Raw genomic sequence first — 25,449 nt, 5'->3', positions numbered from 1 at the left:
CTCACTTTGAGATAGCTAGCGCCTTCCTACCCTTGACGGACTTAGCACGGCTCCTTTTCAACAGCCCTCCCTGACATGGCCCAATCCCTGTCGGCCAAGTGTATTACTCTTATGCGCTCTTATAACACCTTGCACTTAATCATATTTCATAGCATTTGTGGCTGTTCCCCTGCCTTCTCTCCAGGTCCGTGTCTCACATCTACAACTGTCTTCCCATTTCTGCTTCATTTCCTTCCCACTGGCATTTCACATTCAACCTTCCAAAGCTAAACTCTTAATTCTTTTTCCTCCCAAAGCAGCTGTTTCTCCAGACTTGTCCACCTCAGAAGATGGCAGCTATACTATTTCATTCAGTCAGGGCAAAACCAGAGTTGTCCTTAGTTCTTTCCTTGTTTCACAACCCGTATTCAGCCCATCAGTAAACCCTATTGTTTCCACGTTCAGTGTGTATTTAGAGTGTGACCGCCTCTGACTCGTCTGCTGCTGGCACTCTAATCCACGCCACTGTGACCCTTGTGTAGGTGACTGCAGTGGCCTGCTTCAACTTGGTCTCCTGCTTCCACCCTTCCTCCCTAAAATCTCTTCTCCTCATAACAGCCAGAGTGATCCTTTAAACAGAAAATCAGATCTTCTCACTCCTGCCCAAACCGTCCCATCTCTCTCAGAATAAAGGTTAAAGGTCACACACTGGCCTCTTTGACCTGTACCGCCCTCCGTCCATCATTACTTCTCACCTCATCTGCTTTTACTTCGCTCCAGGTCTCAGTTCAAATGTCATTTTCTCAGTGAAGCCTTCCCTGACTGTCCGTGGAGGTGAGCTCACTTACCCCACCCTGTTTAATTGTTCTCTGTAACACTCATGGTGATCATCTGGTTAATTATTTTATTATTTTGTTACTGAACTTCCCAAGTAGAATGTAAAGTCCCTGAGGTCGGGAACTTGGTCTCTTTAGTTTACTACTGTTCTGCCAGCCTCTGGAGCAGCGCACAACCCCTAGTGGGCACTCAGTAAGTATCTGGTGAAGTCTAGGGTAGTAGTTAAGTCATGGACTTACAAGTTTAACAGACCTGCCAGTGCTGTGAGTCCCAGCCCCAACACTGGCAGGCTCTGTGACTCCTCGGAGTTAGGCCACTCCTTAGCCTCATTTCCTAATGTGTAATGTAGGGATGTGGTAGTTCTTACTTCTCAGGTTGTGTGTTTGTTTGAAGGGGGGATTAACTAAGATAAGTCATGTGAAGTGCTTAGCTCAGTACCTTGCCCATAATAGAGTATGAATTAAGAGCAGTTGCCACTCCTGATACTGCTGCTGATTCTTACCCAGCTACATTTAGTTGCTTTTCACTTGTCCGTCTTCTCCCCCAGACCTTAAATCCAGCTGAGAATTAAACTTGCTTTTGTAATAATAATGATGACGTGGGTGAGAGAGGTGGAGGGTAGGGGGGATTAGTTGGAGGTGATCAAAGGTACAGACTTCAGGGTATAAGGTAAATAAGTTCTGGCATGTACTATAAAGTAACAACAGCAACAGCAGCGTGATGATAACAATACTGGTAAGAGTGACAGTAGCAGTGTCACTTGCGTGCTTCCTGAGTGCCTGGAAGGATTCTGTAAGTTCTCACTTTCTGGTAGAGCTTCCTACGGAAAGTAGAAATGTTCTGCATCCGTACTGTCCAGAAAAGTAGCCACTCGTACTGGCGTTTGAAATGTGACAGTGTGACTGAGCAACTAAATTTTAAATTTTATTTAATTTTAATTTAGACTTAAATAACCACATGTGGGGGCACCTGGGTGGCTCGGTCAGTTAACTGTTGATTTTGGGTCAGGTCATGATCTCAGTTTCCTGGGATGGAGCCCGGTGTTGGGCTCCGTGCTCAGCAGGGTGTCTGCTTGAGGATTCTCTCTCTCTCTCTCCCCCTCTCCCTCCCTCCCTCCCTCCCTCCCTCCCTCCCTCCCTCCCTCCCTCCCTCTAAAATAAGTAAATCTAAAAAAACAAAAAGTTACATGTGGCTAGTGGCTACTGTATTTGAATTTCAAAGCTCCAAATTCTTTAAATATATTAATTTATTCAATATTCACAACACCCTTGGCTTGGGTAGAGTGTAGATGAGGAAATGGAGTTTCTGACTGGTTAAGTAACTTGCCCAAGATCACACAGGTAGTGAGAGGCAGAGCTGAGATTTGAAGGTCAGATCCCTAGGTAATCTGGTTCCAGGGGCTATGCTGGCACTTTCTACACTGTACTGCCTCACGTCATTCTTGAGAATTGAAGTTCCAGGCCAAGGGCCAACATCATGTCTGTGTTCTTGCTGCAAGGGAGGCTGAGAAAGCAAATCTGTGGTTCCACCACCGGTGAGGTATCTCTCATAAGGTAGGAGATTCCCCAAACATAGGAAGAGTGTTCAAAAGGTTCTGGACCAGTGAGCTTGGCTGCTCAACATCTGAGTACACTTTTCTTCCAGACTTAAATTTGCAAACAGTGGGAACAGTAATGAAATGTGTCCTACTAACATATTGCAGCTCTCTCTCTTCCCCCAAAAGGTGGGATGATCAAACTTCTTATTAGTTGCTGTTGCCAAGTCCAGGATATTTGGGCCATGCTCATTTTGGGGGGGGGGGGTAACTTCCGTTATGGTACTCCAACTTTTTATAAAATATTAGGAGAAGAGGAAAGGGAGAAATGAGTTAAAACCATAAATATGTATGTATCAAACTAAGGGAGACACCTGTATCGATACTTCTGTCTTAGCTTTCGCCATTGGTCCTGAACCCATAGTTGGTATTTTTAAATCCTTTTTTTTTTTAAGATTTTATTTATTTATTTGACAGAGAGAGAAACAGCCAGCGAGAGAGGGAACACAAGCAGGGGGAGTGGGAGAGGAAGAAGCAGGCTCCCAGCGGAGGGCCTGATGTGAGGCTCAATCCCAGGACCCTGGGATCACGCCCTGAGCCGAAGGCAGATACTTAACGACTGAGCCACCCAGGCGCCCCTAACTCCTTTTTCCACTACCCATTCCATGTTCTCTTTGCCCTCAGCGAACTCTCCGCTGATGTAGGTTTTTATCTGACTGGAACACCTCGACATTCATTCCTGGGGTATCTGTTCTTGATGGTCCCGCCTGTATGGAGTTATTTCTAACTTCCATTATCTTTTACCATTAGAAATGGCAAACCCAGGAGGTGTTTCACGTCCCTGACACACACCTCCCTATTCTCACTCTGAAGCAGCCATCCTCTTTACCCTTGATAATCAAGATTCGTTGTTCCATCCAGTTCTGTAACCTCATTTTTTGTCTGTCTTTTCAGTGTCACGAGGAGCTCAAAATTGCTAGGTTGCAGTTTAACTTCCAGATCAGTGGAGGCTTTGTTGAGTCTCTTGGTGAAATCACTGTTCGCTTGGGTACTGAAGACTGTTAAACCAGCAGAACTAGAGTTGCAGCCAAGGGGGGAGAGGGAGGGTGGGAAATGCAAGTTGGTCATTAGGTGTGATGACAGGGAGAAGATGTGTACTTGTCCTTTGCTTCCTGGCCCATGTGTCCTGGCTACTGGAGAAAGAATGTCCTGTATTATTCACTGGTTACAGGCATCCTGTGGGACATTACTCTAACCTCATGAGGTGTTGTCTCCCATTAAGCACTGGAACTGAATTTCCAGTAAATGTTTTAGCATTCTGGAAGATCATCTTTCTGGATAATGGGGTACTTGGTAAGATCAGAAAATCCCATTAGCATCAACCCATTGCTGTACTTTTTTCACTGCAAAATCTTGAGTGAAATACCATAAAGATAAATAAGACATTTAGTAATTCTGTGGCCGACAGAGGCATGGCAGACAAGAAAGGCAATTTCAAATTCAGAATGAGTTTTTTTCATACAAGAACTAACAAATGACCACTAAAGATTTGAGGGTACATGCTTGCAATCAAGTATGTCTTCATAAAATGAAGATGGAGTATAAAAAGTTCATTCTGAGTTGTTGCTTGGAGGCACAAGCAAAGCAAAATTAAGTTGAAAGGGGATTCAGATGAGTTCAAACCATTGGTCATTGACTCAGTGTGACCTTGGACAAGAGGCTTAACTACTGTTAGCTGCCCGTTCCTCACATCTTTAAAACTGGGATAATGATACTTGTGTGTATAAAGCTTTAACCACCCCCGTGAAGGTGCTGTGTGAGTGCAGTGTTTGTGAATAACAGTAATCAGCTTCCTCCCACCCTCCCATCAGTGTGACCTGTGTTTAAATTGAGCAGTGCTTCAAAAGATTGCCTGTGAAATGATGTCCTCAATACTTATGTTGTACATGCTGTCCTAGCATCTGATACGTTTCCTTCACAGCACTTATCACAGTTGGTGATAGTGTATTTGACTGTTTGGATAATGCTGGTGCCTCTACTAGACCCTAAACCCCATGGGAACAGCAGGGTGCAGGTTAGTCTGCTCCCTATCACATCTCCATTGCCTAGCTCAGTGCCTGCATGTGGTAGGCATTCAATAAATATTTATTTAATGGACGAATGAATAAATAATGCACATTTCTATGAATTCTGTTAAAGCAAAAAATGCTATATTCTGTATAAATAAATGATTCCTGTTGATCATTGTCTTGTAGTGGGAATGGTGCCATGAGAAATTTATTGGAGTCATTTTCAACAGCATAAATGTTTAGTAACAGATGCACATACATGGCAAGTTGCCTCATTCAACTGCCATCTGTTAGGAAACTATCTATTCTAGTAGGACTGGTCCATTAGAACTAGACCAACAGCACTCTCACACATGTTTAAGTTTATTTTCAAAATTTTTCTGAAAGCCTTGAAGGAGGAGAGGTATTTCCATGTCTGGTAGGCAGCTGCTCAATAATGGCGTATTGCAACACCTTGGCAAACTATGAAGTCCATTTGATGTGTCATAATGCTCAACAAGGAAGTATTCTCTCTTAAGTGTTTTGTCAGAAGTCAAACTAAATAATGGCACTAGGAAACTCACTCAACTACAGATAATTGGGTCCAGCAGAGTTCATTGCAGATTGTGCAATTGACAACAGAAACTGGCATGAGCGGAAGGCTATAATCCATGCTCGTCATCATTAGTGTGTGATATATATATAGAGAGAGAGAGAGAGAGTGTGTGTGTGTGTGTGTGTGTGTGTGATATGTATGATATGTATATATTTTATATAAAATATATATTTTTTAACAGGGCAAAGACAGTATGGTAAACTCTGTAGGAAATCTAGTGTGTCTATATATGTACATGCAATTAGGTTATACCCAGTGAAAGCATAATGATTCTTGGCCTGGACACGCCTTTCAATAAAAACTTTACCAAACTTTTTTCTGTATAAAGGTAGAGACAGTGTTGGCCTACATAAATTTACCTTGTGCATGACCAGTTAGGTTGGTGGTGTGTCGCAAGTGTGGGCCAACTAAGATAAATGTCTCAGTGCTTAGCTTAATGCCCGGTCCCCAGTTGGGGCTTAAATATTTGTTGAGTGAATGTTCTAGGACCAATCGAGGTAATTCCCTCTGGATTCCCAGCATGATGAAAGCAGGTCCTGTAGCCTTAGACCAAGTTGAGTGTGAATTAGAGCTTGGAGTGCTTAGTGTGCTGCGCAGAACACATAGCAGATTGCCTATCACTACTATGTGCCTGTAATAAACTTCTAAAGGCTGTGTGATTTCCAAAATGTAAATCATCAGGTATGTGTTATTTTGGGAGCCAAACATGTAACCCTGGCTGTTTTAGAGAGTAAATCCATCTGAGTCTTGGTTTAGTTACAAGAATGACTAATTTTATACTAGATTCTCACATGATTCAAAGTGTATGAATGACTCAGCCCATTAATATCCTTAGCTCCTGTGATCTCCCCTCCCAGTGAAATGATAGCTATAAGGCCATGATAATTGGAGGAGGAGAAGACCTTGACTTTGCCCTCAGGCAATAAAATGAAATACTTGGAGTAATTGCGTATGTATATAATACTGTTTGAAAAAAATGAGGTATATTTAAAATTTTATGTTAAAGCATGTTGAAAATGATATGGGTAAGGACCAAATTCTGCCTTTTGTTTCAGCCATAATCACTTTTCCTAAAACAATCAACTTCTTCAGAGAGAAAGAGCCACCAGAGGCCTAAGTTAGTTGTTGACAGCTCATTGAATGCCTTCTCCTTGCTGACATAGAGAAATATTGCAGTCACAGGGGTGTTGGGTCCCAATTCAATGGAGCTAAACTTTCATGAGTGATTTTGAGCTAACTGAGCAGTTAGTTGGAGAGCCTATGGAACTTCGGGGTATTTGTGTGTGTGTGTGTGTTTTCCTATTATTTCTCCATCTTGTTGAAACAATTAATTGAACAAAAGTCTGATTATTTTGGAGTCAGCACTTCGTGCATATCTCTGCTTTTGCTGAAGTCCCCAGTGACCCAGTCCCCACGTCCAGTGCACACTTCTCAATCCTTATGTAGCTTGACTTTTCTGTAGCATCTGACAGATCTTGAAATTCCTTCCTGGACTTTTGGGGTATTTTCTTTTGTTTATCTTCTTAATGCTTGTCCTTCTTATTTCTAGAATCTTCTAGCTGCCCCATAAATGTGGTATTCTCCATTGTTCTATCCTTGGTTTCTATTTAGTCTTTTTGGTTTCTATTTAGTCGTCTTGGTAATCCCATTCATTTCCATGGTTTCTACTAATGTTTCCCTGTCAGGCTGCTGAGCTGCAGACCTATATATCCAGGCACCCCAAAGATAAGTGTGCGATGACAGCAACAACGACAGCTACTCATTGTTTCATATTCTCTGTGGTCGACTACTTGGTTCTTTGTTGCTTCATTCCACGTATTTTTCTCAGCAACACTTGTGAGGCAAGTACCGCTAGTATTTTCTACTTGGAAGTGAGGAAACTAAGGTTAGATGCATTTAGTAACTTCTCCAAGGCCATTCAGTTAGTAGCAGAGCCTCATTTTTAATTTCAAGTGTTGAGCCCATGTTTTTCATAATAAATGCTTTGGGTTAGCACATCAAAATGGAATCCTTCTTTCTCCTCTCTTTTTTGTTATTTTTCCATTATTGTCTGTCCTGCTTGGAAGGACCATATTTCATCCTTCCAGTAGAAATTTGGGAGTTGCACTCCACCCCCAAATATTGTGGATCACAGAAGTACTTTTATTTTTATGTCTTAAAATAACTACTTTGCATTAAATAGACGTTTCAGAGTCATCTGCTTTAGGCTAATGTATTGTTTGGACTATGCATTGTTTTAAAAACAAGAAAACATGTCGCCAGAAAATCTAGATTTCTAATTTTTCTTTAAACACTTGGACTTGCTCTCTCGCGTGGCCGCAGTCATCTGGCACTGTGTAGCAGCTTCCTCTCACCTGGGGCTTGTACTGTCTACTTCACCAGGCTCCTCACCACTTCCTGTTGTCCTCTTATTGGGGGTTTCCTCAGATCTTTGTCCAGCCCGGGAGGCATTTTTGACACCTGGTAAAGACTGTTGTGCTTTCCCAGCTGGTCTTCCTTCCTCTATAGTTTTTGCCCTAGAGAATGATTTTCTCAAATGAAATCTGTTACTTGCTTTCTCTTAGCGTTTGTGATTTATGTTCCCCCACTGGCTCCTTCTTGGTCCATAAGCACGTTCAAGGCTATATGCTAAAGGTAAAAGGAAAAGAATAAGAAAAATTTAACATCCACTACATGCCAAAGTGAAACACAAGCATGATTTAATTAAGTCTTCACAACACTGAAGTGGGTGTTCCTGATTCCTAACCAAGAGGTAAGAGAAATCCAAGACCTGGAAGGATTGTCCCAAGATCCATATATAGGGTGGTTCCAGATCTGTCTGATCCCAGGGTCCATGTTCTTTTCCCTCCATTATGTCACCTTGATTTCAAGTTACTCTTATCCTCTGTGCAAATAAACGAGGCTCTTTAGCTCTTTTTCCCATGATCTACTCCCATGTCTCTCTTCCTTTGCTGCCAAACTTTATTCATCTGTTAACACAGAACTCCCTTAATCTCTTCTCTCATCTCAATACAGTATTATTTGGCTGCCCCATAGTTCACTTGTTCATCAGCATCTTTTGAGCATCTGTTATACCACAGGAAGTGCACTAGACACCAGGCAGATAATCCTTGCCTGAGAGAAGCTTCACGGGCTTGGTAGGTTGAGACAGGTAACTGGTTCCACTGCGTTGTACAGAGTACCTAGTAACGACTTCCAGTCTCTTCTTAGACTTTATCTTACTTAAGCTCTCTTGCATCATTTTCCCAAAAGACAAGCACCTCTGTTAAGGAAATTTTCTCTTTTTCTTTCTTCTGTGGCATTCCTCACACCTGGCTTTCTTCTTTACTTCTGTTAGAGTTCCTTTTGTATCTCTTTTCTTTCTGTTCCCATCTTCTTATTTATCCCTGCTGCATACTAGATCTCTCCACTTGCACAGATATTCAGGATTGCACCCTTCTTTCCTCAAGAAAATGTAATTTACTTGGTTGCCCATGTCAACTATTAAATACCCTGGAGTCATCCACAATCCCTTGTCCTCCGCACAAAAGGACTTGGCCATTCCGCTGTAAAAGTGGCATTACAGATTGCCTGGTGGCTCAGTCAGTTAGGCATCTGCCTTCAGCTCAGCTCATGGCCTTGAGATCCTGGGATCGAGCCCCGCGTTGGGCTCCCTTCTCAGTAGGGAGCCTGCTTCTCCCTCTTCCTCTGCCTCTCCCCCTGCTTGTGCTCTCATGTGCTCTCTCTCTGTCAAATAAATAAATAAATAAAATCAAAAAAAAAAAAAAAGGCTACAATTTAGTCAAGTTTCCAGCGCCTCTGCCATTAGTTAACCTATAGCAATAACTTCCTTCTCCTTTCTTGCCTGAAGTGCGTCTTACATGCTTTAACTTCAGCAACTTTTTTTTTTAATTTCTCATGGTATTCTTACTTTACTCTTAAAATCTTTTAGTGTCTTTTGCTGCCTATCAGATCAGGTCTCACTTTCAAAACTATTCACCATCTGCTCCTGATCGACTTTTCTGGTTTCTCTCCTGTTCAGCTACAGTGCTTAGCACCTGGAAGGTGCTCGCTGAATACTGGATGGGTAAGTGGGTGGTGCATAAAACCTGACCTTTTCTCTCCTAAGGGCAGTATCACATTCCCATTATGTAAGTATGGTATCTGCTAAGTTTACCTCTTGACAGTTTCTGTCATTTTTAAATTACAGTGGCGTAAAGATGAATCTAAGAGCTGTTTTTTTTTGTTTGTTTTTGTTGTTGTTTTTAAATCCCATTTCAGGGGCACCTGGGTGGCTCCGTTGGTTAAGCATCCAACTCTTGATATTGACTCAGGTCATGATCTCAGGGTTATGAGACAGAGCCCCAGGTCAGGCTTCTTACCCCTGGGGTGCATGCGTGCACGCGCTCTCTCTCTCTCATTCTCTCTCTCAAATAAATAAATCTTTATTTTAAAAAAATCCTGTTTCATAAATTTATTAACCCAGTGTATGTGCTGAATTGTGTTCCCCCAAAATTCATATGTTGAAGTCCTGATCCCCAGTACCTTAGAATATGACCGTTTTGGAGATAGGGTTTTTAAAAAAGGTATTTAAGTTAAAATGAAGTTGGAATGGGCCTTGATCCATTAGACTGCTCTCTTTATAAGAAAAGGGAATTCAAGCACAGGCACATAAAAGGAAGACCGTGTGATGACTTAAAGAGAAGACGGCCGTCTACAAGCCAGAGACTTCCAACCTGCAGATCCGTAAGAAAATATTTTCTATCGTTTAAGCCTCCTAGTCTGTGGTGGCTTACTTTGCTGTGACAGCCTTAGCAAACTGATACACCCTGTGTCTTTTAATTCACTTAGGGTTTAAGTCCCATGTCTAGGGACTTTATTCTTAGAAAAGGGATGGACTGAGGATCCAATAAAATCTCTTCTCCAATCTCAGATTTCTTGGGTGTATTTTAAATTCTAGGGACTTTATCCTTAGGAAAGGGATAGACCGAGGATCCAATAAAATCTCTCCTCCAATCTCAGATTTCTTGGGTGTATTTTAAATTTGTCCTGGGGAAAGAGAGCCATCCTTACCTTTTTCAGACTAGATAGCACTTATGATCAGCTACCCAAAGGCTGGGTTTTTTCCTTCCCACTTTGGGATTATGTATCTTATTTCTCTTGAAGATACAAACAAAGCAAGATTCCATTAAAAATATCATTAATCCCCATTTATTGCATTGATTTAAACAGATAAGGAGTTTAATATTTTCCAGGCTCTCGTTTTAATAGCTATAGTACAGTAAGTTCTCTTTGCAGTGCATAGTTGTGCCAACCGCAGCATCGCATTTCCAGAGAAGATACTTGCTGCAGTGAATTTATGTGCTTTCCAGCAGTTCTTTTGAGGTTCTGGCCTTGGGGGAAAAGAGTACTCTGAATCACTAAATTTGGTTTATTCAGGTTTTCCTAGTCCTGTTTCAGGTTGCCATGTTGTCAACCTCAAAATGCCTGTCCTTTCTCCATCTCCTCCGCCCCCATGTTCCAGCCAGCTCCTCAGCAGTGGTGGTAATGAAGCTAGGGAAATTAAATATGTTGAGTGGGTTAGAGACTTTATTGGGAAAGAACTTTTGTGTTTACTGATCATCTGCTCAGGTGTGCTCTGATTGCCTCAGATTAAATAATAATTTCAACCCCATTAAGGACTTTGAGAAGGTTCACCTTTATACCTGCCTGTAATATCACCATTAACATCTCAGGTGGATCTGAGGCATTTTATTTTATAAATCCAGAATGAGAGGCTATAATTCTTTTCTGAGAACTTGTAATTTATTTTCTGTATCTACTCTGAACTTCACACTACAATCTTGAACTTGTTTCGTCTTGTTGTATCCATGGTAGAGGTGGAGAATAGCTAGTCACCACGTGTAACAGCTCTTTTTCTTGAGACATGAGGCATTGTTAAATTGCCTCTCTACCTTCTCTTTTCCAAACTGAGCTTTATTGGTTCTTTAGCCTTACAGGACTTATTTTAAATTTTTAATTACATATAAGATGTGTCATTAAAGCCTCTCTGTATTTTTCACAACTGTCTTTGATTATGGATCCAGCACTAGTTGAATATCACCCGGACAATGAGAAGACAGTTTCTACACTCAGTACTATAAATATACATTTAGGCATTTTGGTTTCATGTTTAATTTTCATTTTTTATTTAACTAATTGAAAAATTAAAATAGCAGTTAAAAGAAGATTATATAATTCTTTTTTCCATGACAAAGAGTAATTGAAACATAAATTGCAGGTAATCTTTTGATTTCATATGCATTGATACTCAGATTCGGAGAGGTAAGAAGTATATTCCATTGATTGGAACCAAGAGCAAGAATTTTCTGTATCTCTCTTACAGTCTTAACATTGCCTCCAACCAACTGGATTATAGTAAACCAGTCATTTAATTCTCTCTATATAATTTTATTTATTTATGAAACTGAGGAAGGTAGAGATCAAGGTTGGATGACCTCTAAGTTGTCTGCCAGCTCAGAAATTGTATTGTATGCTCTACTAATGACAGTTAAGTCGATCAGTTGTGGGGTTTTAGTGCCTAAGTATATTTGGAGCATGTAAAATTAATTCACTTGAAATATATCGAGTACACACATTGACAACTGCCTAAGTATATTTGGAGCATGTAAGATTAATTCACTTGAAATATATTGAGTACACACATTGGCAACTACCTACTCCCTTCCAGGTGCTGGCAAACGCAGTGATAAATCAAATATTTTTCAAAGATTACATTTTATTATGGGAAAGAAACATGTAAAAATAAATGCAATTGACTATTACAGGGGCTGTGGTAGAAGTCGAAGGAGTGTTGGGACATGAGGGAGAGTTGGTGAATTTTGCTTGGTGGCAGAAGCATTAGGAAAAGGCCAGTGATTCAAGGGGCCAAATATGAAGGCCTGAAGAAGAGCAGTCACAGTGAAGTGAGGGGTGGGGGGAGCTTGATGGCAGTGGCTGAAGTTTGAGGTTGAGGAAGTGGGAACAGTGGGTACACATGTTGTTTTCCAAGGAGTTGAACTAGAAAGAGAAAAGAACTGAGGGGAGTGGGCAGGGATTAGAGGAAGTGTTTGTTGTTAAATTTGGGAGTAAAGAGCTAATTTAGAGGTTTTTGGGGGAAGGCTTCTAGAGGGGAAAGTTTGTTCTGACAGGCGAAGAAGATGGAATTAAGAATGAACTTAAAAGCATGATGGAGGATAGAAAGAAAAACAGATAGATGGAACCGATATGGTGATAAAGCAAACATTGCAAAGTGTTCATTGTGGCCTCTAGGAGGTAGGTGAATGGCAAAATACAGTTCTTGCGACTTTGCCACATGTTTGAAAGTTTTATAATAAGATATTGGGAGGAACAAAAGGAATATAGATTGAGAGTTTAACTTTGAACAGAACAGGGGACGCTTAACTCCTGGTTGTGGCAGCAGATGGTGAAATTCAAGATTAAAGTCTTAACTTCTTGGTGAAGTCCAAGCCACTCTCCCCCGCTGGGGCAGAGAGCCGGAGCAGAGGAGCCCTGAGGAGAATGAAGGCTGGAATCAGCACTTGGGGAGTAGAAGAGGGGACTGAGCAGACCTGGCAAAAAGGAGGAAGGCATGAGGCTCAAGTTCTGGTGAAGTTGGAGGGCACAGAGTTGCGCTGGTGTGAGATTTTTCCATAAGAGTTGTCAGGAGAGGGCAAGTTAGTAGGGCACTGGGGTGAGGGTTTAAGAAAGTGATGAGTGGACGGGACGAATGGCTCCCCCCACTGTTTACCAGCTCTCTGTTCTGGAACAAGTCTCTCTGGTTCTGTTGGGATTCTGTTTTCTACCTCATTTGTATTTGAATGAAATGAGATAAAAATAAGGTCACAAAACGGTGTCATTGTTAACTTTTAACTGAGATAACTGTATTGTCTTCCCTAGGTAAAAGAAGAACGTCCAGAAAAAATACCAGATCTAAAATTATTAGTGGAGAAGAAATTTTTGGCTTTACAGAATAAGAATTGTGATGCAGACTTTCAAAATAATGCAAAATTTGTACAGTTTAAACAACAGCTGAAAGAACTAAAGAAGCAATGTAAGTCCGCATGCTTTGCTTTGGTTCGGCTTTTTGAAATTAGGGAACTGACCTGATAAACACCCGCAGAAGACTGATTTTATAAAGTTTGCCTATCTGCTTGGCTCGATCCTCTTTCTAAATTGCTTTTTATTGTTGTTGCAATTCTGTATTTTGTCTAACTTTTGGTTCCAATCAGCCTGTCCATTTCTGAAAGCCAACAGTTTCCACAAAGTGCTAAGAAAATTCCCCAGCAGCTCGACAAAGTGACTCTCTATTGTCCTATTGCTGGGGAGAGGAATTGGGAAATTAAAACGGAACTATTTTATTAAAATAGCAATGGTGTTTTTCAAATTTTAAACTGCTGTGCCATGCTTTTAAAAAAACCAGTTTGAGTTCTAGTTTGCTGCTTTGAAGTCGTAGTAGCAGTGTTTTCTCAAACTAGTTTTTTCCTTCTCAAATATGGACCAGGATCTTCCTGATCCCTTCTTCTTTTGTGGTAGCATAAATTCCATGTGCTTGTGATTCCAACATAGTTTTGATTTAAAAATGAGATTGGGAAAAACGATTCATTATACAAAAAAATTTTTGTAGATAGTATTTGACAGAAGTAGATCTTTTCTACACAGTGAAGTACAATCCGTCCTTTCTTTTCCTCTTTTTTCTGAGTAATCCACATAACAATTTTGTGTAATTTTGATAATTTTTACATGAGCACTGCTTGTCATTCTTCTGGGCTCCCAACTCTTATTCCTTAAAGAACTGGATAGTGAAGCAAGTAACTTGTTGTAATTTCAGTTTCCTATCATCTTCATTTGCGTACGCATGGAGCACTGTCATATGGGATGTAAATTTTCTTCACGTCCTTATTTGTACTTAGTGTAAGGATTTGTATTTTGAAATAAGCTTTCTTTTAAATATAAGCATTTTCTTTAAATTGATGCTGAGGTCTCAAAAAACGACTGAGGAAGCAGCTCTACTTTTGTCTATTTTACAAGTAACTTAAGTTTCACAATTTGGAATGTTTTGCAATCATGATGAGACTTTTGCTTTTACGTGGATTTAAACAGTAAGCATTTTCTCCACGTTTTCATCTATTTTTCGTTCTTCTTTGAACATTACAGCTACCAAAATCCTTCTAATATAAATTGCATGGTCCCCCCCACCTGGGTAATAATCCCCCAAACAGGTAATGTAATGATTTGCTAGTGTCCTCCTGATCTTAAAGGTGCTAGTGAATTTCAGTTTTGGTGTGAGTCAGAACAGCTAAATGTATTTCGTTTTCTGGTTGGAGCCAATAATGACAATTTATGGCGGATTTAGCATCCAACCAGAATTCTTGATTTTTTTAGATATTTGATAATACAGATTGAAGGATAAATATCCAAAAATATGAATTTTTTTCTGCCTTTGTTATTGTTTACAAAGGTATTATTCCATAAGAGAAAGCTATAAAGACCTTCAGAATTGTATACTCACGAGGGAACACTTTCTTATGAAGGATGTGTAATTCAGCAAAATGACAAATGTAGGAATCATGGTCATTATTTCTTTAATTCTCTCTAAAATGGTCAGGAGGGAGGGGGTGGAGGCGGTTTCCCCAGGCCAGCAGTCCTACGCATCATTTGGATAGACAGTTAAACTTTATGACAAAGGAAATTTATATTGAAAGAAATGCTTCCTTATATAGGATTTCCCTGTATATGGTAACACTGGAATTAAGATCACTTTCCCTTTTTGTTTCTCTTAAAATATTCTTTTAAAAAGTTTTCAAATCTCAAATGACAGAACAAGCAAAATATTAAGACCCTCTTAGAATGCTCCATAGGGCGTGTATACTTCACTTGCAAAATGCAGTTTTTAGTGCATTATTAATACTGTCAAAGTAGCACCATGTCTAATGGATTTTATTTCTTTAGATGTAATGCTTTAGATGGAACGCTGCTGTGAGGATGCTGATTAGCATCAGGAGCCCACAGTCTTTGTGGAGCCAAGTCGGAGGGACTAGCATTTATACAGGAGCCAGTGAATGTTTGTTTTGAGATATGTTCTGAAGGCAAGGAATTACAATAATTTTTTTTTTTTTTTTTTAAGATTGGAAACTACAAGCCAGGGAGAGATTCTTGCTTCTAGTTGCCTCTTTTGGCAAAGTAAAGCCTGAAACAGTTTTATGGTCTCCCCATATCTGAAGGGTTCTTCATGAAAAGCACCGCCACGCTCTCCCCAACTGTATTTACACAAACATAAATTGCATTGGATTCAATTTTGCCGAATCAGGATCTAATCACAGAAATGCTGGGAAGCTCTTTGGTGGGGAGAGGCCAAGATGGAGATTGAAATCAGGTGGTCTGAGGAAGTGGCCTGCAAGCCACTTTGGCGCACCCTGCCGCAGGAGTAAGTTAACCCAGCTGTGGTTCGGCAGCTGGCTCTCGAACTCTCTGGTCTCAAGATCCCTTTACATTCTTAAAACATACCGAGGGCCTCCAGAGAGCTTTTGTTTACATGGGTTGTAGCTATTGACATTTATCACATTAGAAATCAAAACTGTGAGAAATTTCAAAAATACTAATCCATTTTAAAAATCAGTAGTAAACCCCATATGTGTTACCATAAAGAGGATTATGAAATACAACTATGTATTTTCCAAACATAAAGAAAAATTAGTGAGAGGTGTGACATTGTTTTCCATTTTTGCAAATCTCTTCAGTTTCTGGCTTAATAGAAGGCAGCTGGAATCTCATACTTGCTTCTGCATTCAGTCTGCTGTGGTACGTTGTTTGCTTGAAGTCTACAAGGAAATTCTGCCCGCACACATGGGTAGTTGGACTTGCTGAAAGGATCTTGCGGACCACCCGAAGTTCTCATTTTGAGAACCACAGATTTAGGCCAGAGATCAGTGAACTATAGCCTGTGGGCCAAGTGCAGCCTGCCTCCTGTTTCTCTATGGCCTGAAAGCCAGGAATGGTGTTTTTCCATTTTTAAGTTGTCTGGAGAAACGTTAAGAGAAGGATGTTATTTTGTGATGTGTGAAAATTCCGTAAAATTCAGATTTCAGCGTCCAAAACAAAGTTCTGTTGGAATGGAGACACACTCATTGGTTTCCACATTTCTGCATCTGCCTTACACTATAATGGCAGAGTTGAGTAGTTATATCAGAGACCATCTGGCAAACAAAACTGTAATACTTGCTATCTTTACAGAAGAAGTCTACTGACTTTGGCCTAAACCATAATCAGGAACAGCGACAGTTTTTGGGGGGTTTTGTGTTTTTCTTTTTTTTTTTAACTTTAGATTTTTCCAGAAGTACTATACATTTGTCTTTGGTACATTCAGAACACTCTCAGTGACTGCTGTTCATGAATCATTGCATTTCGTGCTCCAAGATAAATAAAAGGCAGAGTTCCTGTACTTGGAAAAGACAATATATACATGCATGAAATAATGTGAGAACCATTAATAACAAATAACAAAAGCAAAGAAAAATGCGAGAAACAGCTGTTATACAGCATGGGTGAGAGTCCGAATGGGAAAATGGAGCTTTTTTTTTCCCCCGTCTTTTTTTTTTTTTTTTATGTTTTTTTATTATATTATGTTAGTCATCATACAGTACCTCCCTGGTTTCTGATGTAAAGTTCGATGTTTCATTAGTTGCGTATAACACCCAGTGCACCATGCAATACGTGCCCTCCTTACTACCCATCACCAGTCTATCCCATTCCCCCACCCCTCTCCCCTCTGAAGCTTTTATTTGTGACTAATATCACCAGTCAATTGATAGGGGCTGTGTGGAGCTATATGTTCAGGAAGACTCAGAGGCTGGGTTCAGGCCCAGCAGGAGTGTGCTGAGGATTACAGTGGGAAAGAGGAAGGATACTACAAATATCTGGTATTTGTCCCTAGAATATAAACGTAACATATGCTGTACTCATTTAAAGCTATGATTACTCAAAAGGTAACATACTTAAGTTGCACACGGTAATTTTTTTAGTAGTTATTTATGTCTTACAGATATTACCAGGCATTAGATAAAACTTCTTTGGACAGTTAACTGACCCCTGGTCTAAACCACAATCAGAAATGAGGGCAGGTTTTTGGTTTGGGTTGTTTTTTGTTTTTGTTTTTTAAACTTTAGATTTTCCATAAATACCATACCTGGGGGCCCATTGTGCTGGATATTAGAGATATTATGTCTGTCCCAGCTTCCCAAGATTATTACCAACATCAAATGAAACAGCGGATCTTTGCAAACTCTGAAAGCTTGTTCTAGATTTCCGTTGTTACTGAGAAAGGGCCTGTAGAACAAAGTGGAAAGAATATGAGCTTAGCAGCTAGAAGACCTGGGTTTGAGTCACTGAATGTGTAGCCTGGTTTGCCTGCCGGTGCCCATTTTTCTTAGTTGTAATTCTTGGAGGCATACAAATCAAGATTGATAGAAGATAATTTTTACACTTGGTGGTGGTGATGATAACTGAGTTAGGGAACAATTCCAAAGAAAATGATTCCATTTCCCTAAATGGGAATCATGCTCTTAACTAACCCAAGTTGTGAAACCAACAATATGATTTGGTTTAAGGCAGACATAATAACCATACTTTCTTGGATAAAGTGATTTTAACTTATCTAAACAGTATGTTCAGGTAATTTCTCTCTTTTTTGACTGTTTCACTTTAACTGTCTTCACTATTCGAGCTTACGGTTTCCTGCACTTAGCATCAGGAAAACTTAATTAGAATGTGCAGATAGCCCTGTATGGACACTTTCTCAAGTCATCAAGCAACCTTTCTGCCATCCTTTATTCATTGTCACCTGTTATGTAATTAGCAGGCATGAGAAGTTTTAGTGCAGGTCAGCAAGGCAGAAATTGAGAACATTAGATGATAATTGGACATTTAGATTTAGAGACCTTTGAAGTACAAGGGCTTCAATTTGTGATCAAAAATAGAATTGACTGAATCTTTAGTATTAAAATAATCTAATATGAAATACAATTCTGTTGGTACATTTAAATGCTTTGAGTAAAAGTGAGCATTTATTTATTTATTTATTTATTTATTTATTTATTTTAAAGATTTTTTATTTATTTATTCGACAGAGATAGAGACAGCCAGTGAGAGAGGGAACACAAGCAGGGGGAGTGGGAGAGGAAGAAGCAGACTCATAGCAGAAGAGCCTGATGTGGGGCTCGATCCCATAACGCCGGGATCACACGCTTAACCGCTGTGCCACCCAGGCGCCCCAGTGAGCATTTTTTTTAAATGCAAATTTGCTAATCTGAAGATATTCACCAGAAATTCAGACACATATTTAGGTCACATAGGAGATATGTAGGATATAAGATACGGAGATAATTGAATCCACAAGTAAACTTAGAAATTGTTTTCAAGCATAGTGACATTTTATACCATGATTTTCGTAATTCACAAATCAGCTCTGTACCTTCACTTTAAGCACACTTCATTTAAATATGAAATCTGATAGACTAGGGAGTGGCCTTGCACTTCCTAGAAGGATTTCCTCAGGCCATTAAATAGGGAGCTTCTCGAGAACATTAGAATACCTTCATTTGGGGCGCCTGGGTGGCATAGCGGTTAAGGGTCTGCCTTCGGCTCAGGGCGTGATCCCGGCGTTATGGGATCGAGCACCACATCAGGCTCCTCCACGGTGAGCCTGCTTCTTCCTCTCCCACTCCCCCTGCTTGTGTTCCTTCTCTCGCTGGCTGTCTCTCTCTCTGTCGAATAAATAAATAAAATCTTTAAAAAAAAAAAAAAAAGAATACCTTCATTTAACTATTCCTAGTGGGTTGCTTTCCCTTTCCTTCAACCTCCATTCAAAACCACAGTGCAGTTCCACAAAGGTAGGGACTTTGTTGTTTTGTTTAGTGCTCTAGTCCTTGAACTCCAGCCTGATGTCTAGGCACAGAGTATCTACAGCACAGGTCCTTGATGATCCCAAGAATCTTCAGGAAAACCATCATGTACTTGAGAGCTTATCCCCTATCTAAAGAAGACACCTGCCACCCATGCCTGTCAGTTGTTGCTGTAAATAGGTGTGGACCCACTGTGACCAGACAGATCTTTAGGTTCTTCTGGGAAACCCAGAATCTAGCTGATTATTTTTCCATTACTAGATTTTTAAAACACTGTGCAAACAAAACTGTCTATTTGTGACCTTTGGTTTTACTTTCTCATAATACCGTTTTTCTCAGTGCCTTTTTAGGCACTTGATGAGGAACATCAGCATTAATTTGGCCAGTTTAACAGTAGACTATGATTTCTTCAGAGAAGGGGGTGGTCTTGTTTCCAAGATACTCCAGACTGAGACCAGGTTGTGCATTTCATGTCATTTGGGAGTGGGTTCTGTTGCAAAGCCGATGGAGATTTTGTGGTGAGGGACTGAGTGTGGGAGCGCCTCACCCAGATGCAGGAGAACCACAGGCTTATAGAGAAGACCAGCACTTCCGAAGGTTGGCGGAGGGCATGTGTGACTATTGAAACCTGAAAGGAAAGAGATGAGGAAGAGGCAAAGGTGTGCCAAGAGGGGAAATGTTTGGCTGTGCCTAGAAATATGTTGAGTGCATTTCAACTGGGCAAAGTGTTGACCAACCTGACTTAATCCTGATACTCTTCAACACATAAATCTCTTTGTCCTGTGATATAACCGTCTATCCAAACAATGTGTATTGCTGGCCTGCAATTAACCAAAAGCCCAGGACCCTTCAAGGCTGGAATGGTTTCGTAATCATCCCTATATTCCTTTTGTTCCCCACATAATCAGAGTTGAGTTAATATTTATAGAACAGAATTACTCAACTAGAAGAAAGAGGGTCAGAACCTAGTTAAGGCATTCTGATGATAAAACTCATACATCATCAGTATAGGAGAGAAGAAAAAGAAGAAAATTAGCATTCATAGGGTTGAGATCTAAAATCAGCAAAGGTTAGCAATTTATATTGAAAATCTTTCAGTTGCTCAAAAATTCAACATAAGTGATTTTGTGTGTGTAATCCTTTACATGTTGGTGCAAATGCATGGTATATATTAGTAACATACAGTTTTTCTGTGGCACGGTAGCATCATGCTTAGAAAGTAAGTATGGCTCACTTTAAGTGTGACTGCATAGAACGTTAAAGCATTGAATGAAAACTTAAGTTTGCTGGCTCTTCTGCAGACAGTTGTATCATCTCTGTGGTCTTCAGTTGATTTTCATCTTTTCCTTGATGATGATCAAGCAATCACCATTTACTTGCTGGATGACCATTAATTGTTGGGAAATGCTAAAAACCATAAGTTTCACAACCGAGATTGACTTTTTCGGGCTGGATTACATCCCTGGCCTGAGGGGTTATGCTCGTTGAGTGAGATTTCTGTCCTATGCAGATTTTTTATTCCTGTGTGTCTTCCTCCCTCCCTCTTCCCCTTCTCTGAGTCAGTGTCTGACTTTTTGTGGGTCTCTCCTCCCTTCTGCTTTCTTTGTGTTTCCCACCCATTTGGCTTCTCTTTCCCGTACATCCTTACTTGCATCGGTGAAGCTAAATGGTACCATTTCCATCTTCATGATGAAGCACTTCCGAGAGGGTAAGTGACATGCCCAAGGTTACAAAGCCAGAAAACAGTGGAACCAGAAGACAGGAGATGCCAGGGATAAAAAGAGAGCATTAGTGACAGGTGTAGCTGTCTCACCTCTTCTAGTTCATAAAGTTGTTACCTCCAAGGAGTTTTTATGTTTTAAGACAGGTTTGCAGTACCAAATAAATAATTGAATAAGTGAAGAAGAAAAAAGAAAAAAAGGTTAATTCAAATTAGATTGATTCTGTTGTGGTGTTTTAATCATAGCATTAAGCTATCAGGGAGCTGTTTGGCAGTGAGAAATACCCTTTATATGGAGCAATAAAGACACCATCTGGTCTGCCTTCACCTTAGATTTGCCCTAGTCCTTTGGGGAAATAGTAAAAGTGAGAGCTGGGCTTCGTATAGTGCCTAGTATATATGATACTTAATGAACACTTTTTGAATTAATGCATGACTGTAAGCGTTGTTTGAGTGCCTACCTGTGCATAGGGTATGGTACCTGCATACTTTATGTACGTTACTGTTTATTTCTCACAACCCTACAAGATAACTGTACCCATTTTATAGTTTAGAAAATATGCAAATAAAGGTGATATAACTTCCCTAAGCTCATAAATGCTGAAATTCAGACCTAGGTTTGGGTAACATCAGAGCTCATATTCTTTTCCTTGCATACCACACCAACTCTTTAAAACACACCTATTTGGTCTTCTTTGCTCTTTCAAGCATTGCATTCATCTCTTAAAGACTTGATTTCTCGTAAGGCTCTTGAGTAGTGAACAATTTGTTTGAATCTCCCAGGTCATGGGTCTGCATTGATGTACTCTGATGACACTGGGGGCATCTGCTTCCTCCAGCCAGGAGTGAATCTCTTGCTTGGTCACTTCTACGTAGAGGGCAGAGATTAGGAATCATACCAGACATTATATAGTAGTTTATTTACGTGTACTTTGTATTGCCTTCAAAGTTTCCCCTAGAGAAACATGTACTTGAAGTGAGAGTCACAGAAGGTAAGTGGTTTACTTGAGCTCACAAAGTATGTTACAGATTGAGACTCAAAACTGGGTCCCACATTTCCAGATCCCATGGTTTTGGCAATACATTCAGGAAACAGTGACTAAGAATGCCATTTCCGGTGTGAATAGTTGCTATGTTATGGCAGAGGGGAGGAGGGTATTTATTGTGCTTACAAGTTTAGAACAAATTCCATGAAATTTATTTCAAGCATAACAACAGTAATCCCATGCCCGTACATCATCTCTCCTAATCTTCACGACATCCACGTGTGAGAGTGGAATGCATGAAAAACGCAGGCTCTGTTTTTAGCAGACTGAATCCTGGAGGTGACATATTTACCCAGTGTCTCATAGTCAGGAGGTCACAAGGCTAACAGATACATTCCCGAGGAAAGGGGAAGCTTTAGGATGAAGGGTGGCTATAATTAAAGTTATTAGGAGAGAAAGGTTCAGTTATCAAGGGTGAAATGAGTCAGCAGCAAGTTTAAACACAAACTGTGAGCCATGGGTGTTTCTCTCCTGGTGGCTTATTTTGAGAGAGTGTGATGCCATCCATGCTCAGAAAGCAATCTGAACCTAGAGTAGGAAGATCAAATCATGTGTCCTGGGGACGACGTACATCATACTTAAGAAAATAATTATCTTGTCAAGTTATTAATTCCTGAGGTTGCAGTGATTTCAGTTTTATGATAGAAAGATGTATATAATGGGCAGCCCTGTGTAGTCGACACCCCTCCTCCCATTTTTAGCCCCTGGCAGTGACTGTTTTGTGTTTTTATTTTTTTTCTCTGTATAGTTTTAACTTTTCCAAAATGTTGCATACATGGAATCATACAGTGCCTTGCTATTTAAGTGGCTTCTTTTTTTTTTTTTAAAGATTTTATTTATTTATTGACAGAAATAGAGACAGCCAGCAAGAGAGGGAACACAGGCAGGGGGAGTGGGAGAGGAAGAAGCAGGCTCCCATCGGAGGAGCCTGATGTGGGGCTCGATCCCAGGACTCTGGGATCACGCCCTGAGCCGAAGGCAAACGCTTAACGACTGAGCCACTTAGGCGCCCCTAAGTGGCTTCTTTCACTGAGCGGAATGCATTTGAGATTCATCTGTAGTGTTGTTAACGTCAGTAGTTTGTTGCATTGTGTGTTGTAAGTCGTATTCCACTGTGTGGATGTATCACAGTTTATCCAGTGACCAGCTGAAGGACATGTCAGTTGTTTCCAGCTTGGGACCATTATAAATCAAGCTGTTATGGACATTCGTGGGCACATTTTAATGTGAACATAAGTTTTCATTTCTCTTGGATGAATATCCAGGCACGGGATTGCCGGCTAGTATGGTAAGTATATGTTTAACTTACGAGAACCTGGCAGACTCGTTTCTAATATGGCAGACGGTCCTGTTTTCCCATTGGCAGTGTGTTGACAGTCGTAGTTGCTCAGCATCCTCACCAGCACTTGGGTTTTTGGATTTGTTTTTAATTTTAGCCATTCTACTAGTATATAGTGGTATCTCATTATGGATTTAATTTATGTTTTTCTAATGACCAGTGATGTTGAGCTTGAAGTTCCCTTTATATGTAAATTTTTCATATTTTTTCATGTTTTTCTATTCATGTGTCTCTTACATTTATTCTTTAATTCAAGAAACATTGTAGATGGTGCGCAGCAGTCATTCTCCCAGTATGCTCCCCACCCCTGCATCAGGGTCCCGTGGAAATTTATTAAAAATGTGTATTTTCAGGCACCACTCCAGGCCTAGCAAATCTGAATCTCTGTGGATGGGACGCTCCAAGTCTCCCGTATACCAGAGTTAGAGAACCATTGGTTTACAGGAGTGGCACTCACCTATCACTGGGTTTCATATTGCATGTGAACTTCAAAAATAAAATCAGAGTTCTGTCCCTACCCTCAAAGATTTAGATTTAGTTGGTATCTGGTAGGGCTCTCTAGGCTTTTCTTTTTAAGTTCCCTAGGTAATGCTAATGTACAATCAGGGTTGAAAATAACTCATCTATTAAAAGTTGTTTAGCCAGGCACTTGAGAGGATGCAAATCTGACTTATAATTCCAGATCTCATGCAGCTTATTACCTACAAGGGAGGAGCCATCTGTGCACAGCATAGTCATGGGCACCTATCTATAGGTTACTCAGTAATTACCTAACGAATTAGATTGCACTTGGTCTCTTGGGTTTGAATGTAAATTAACTTTATTCTTCTATATCTGAGAGCCTCAGTTTTATATTCCATGTTATACTTCATTTTCATCTGTTCAGCAAGTGTTTATTGAGCTGGGCATACCTCAGTGAACAAAACGTATAAGTCCCTGTGCTCATGGGGTTTATAATCTAATCTAATCTAATCTAATCTGATCTAATCTTTGGCATCTGTTTATATTCTTAATACTCATATTCCTAATAGCTCTAAAAGGTATCTATTCATATGCATAATTGATAGCCTTAATAATGATCATATTTGTGTATTTGTTATACTTAAGTACTGTCCTTTTGTTTGTTAAAATTTATATTAGTCATGAAATCCTATTTTCTTAATAACTTTTAAACTCATTTATCTCATCACTAGGTATGTTGATAACAGTGTTAAGGGTAGAAACTGTTCAACCCATGGAAAGACCCTAGAATTTATAATCAAAATATAAATTCAGATTCTTGCACAACCAAGTAATAGTTTGTGTTTTTTATCATATCAGTGGAATTTCACTTTACTGTAAAGTATGGGTAATATAATAATAATAACGCTTCCTAGCCCACTGAGTTGTGTAAGGATGAAATCGTATTTTAAAATGAAAAGTGAAAGTGATTTATAAACTGTAAAATAATCCCCATGCATTACTTACCTGATCTTTTTTAGCTTGCTTAAAGGCATTTACTTCAATAATTTTTATTTTAAAGGATATACTTTTTATGTTATTAGCAATTGGCATAAATTCTCAAGTGCAAGGGAACAAGCTCCCAGTGTTTTTGTCATTTTGTTCAAGTGTTAAGAGATTAAGTGAAGGATAAAATTGCTAGACTATCAAGTAGTTAAGTAATAGTCATTGACAAGGGTGTGAACAAAAAACATGTTGATAAGGTTACAAATCACTTTTTGGTACAATATTGGTTTTGGCAACCTTTTCTTGATAGGGGAGCAGAGAGGGAAGTGTCAGGAACAGCACTATTCACATAACGAACCATCCTGTGTCTGGTGAAATATATTCATCGTGAACAAATGTAAAGGAGCATGTGTTATGCACCTGCAGCCATCCCTATGTGCTGCATGGGCCTTTAATATATTAGGGATTCTCTTATATATACATTGGACTTCACTGGAGACAATTGGCTCTGCTTTCTGAGCCATCCTATTTAGTTAGCTTTTTTCTTTTTTAATAAATCACCTGATGACTTATTTTAAATTACATTTTTTTAGTAAACAGTTACCTCCTATATGCAGAGCACAGTGGTAGGTTCAAGGAACAAAGGCAAGTAATGAATGTCTTGGGTGTGAGAGTAAAAGGAAAATGGTCACCAGCGATTGCAGGGTCCTAGAGCTTGACATGAAAACTTTGGAGAAGAAACGAGAGAGTGAGGTAGAAGGGTGATGAAAAGTGTTGAGTAGAGTTCTCCCAAAATAAATACAGTCAGTTTATTTTTTTTTAATAAAATAATAGAGGGGGTGCCTGGGTGGCTCAGTCGTTAAGTGTCTGCCTTCAACTCAGGGTGTGATCCCAGGGTCCTGGGATCGAGCCCCGCATCAGCCTCCTCCGCTGGAGCCTGCTTCTTCCTCTCCCACTCCCTCTGCTTG

The 25,449-nt window shown here is 40.0% G+C and overlaps 1 protein-coding gene across 3 annotated transcripts in view; it reads left to right on the top strand.

The window, feature by feature from the left end:
- Nucleotides 1-25,449, top strand: part of NSMCE2 (NSE2 SUMO ligase component of SMC5/6 complex) — a 209,593-nt gene that overhangs the window by 51,078 nt on the left and 133,066 nt on the right. For all 3 annotated transcript variants that reach the window (XM_087864624.1, XM_045805649.2, XM_045805650.2), the window contains exon 4: nucleotides 12,932-13,085. In XM_087864624.1, the coding sequence (XP_087720750.1) occupies nucleotides 12,932-13,085 (154 nt within the window). The remainder of the gene's footprint in view (nucleotides 1-12,931; nucleotides 13,086-25,449) is intronic.

The sequence above is a fragment of the Ursus americanus genome, chromosome 9, assembly GCF_024610735.1.
Source record: "Ursus americanus isolate L20-20 chromosome 9, mUrsAme1.1.p, whole genome shotgun sequence".
Lineage (NCBI taxonomy): Eukaryota > Metazoa > Chordata > Mammalia > Carnivora > Ursidae > Ursus > Ursus americanus.
The sequence above is the reverse complement of the archived record's forward strand: the minus strand, read 5'-3'. Positions and strand labels throughout refer to the sequence as shown.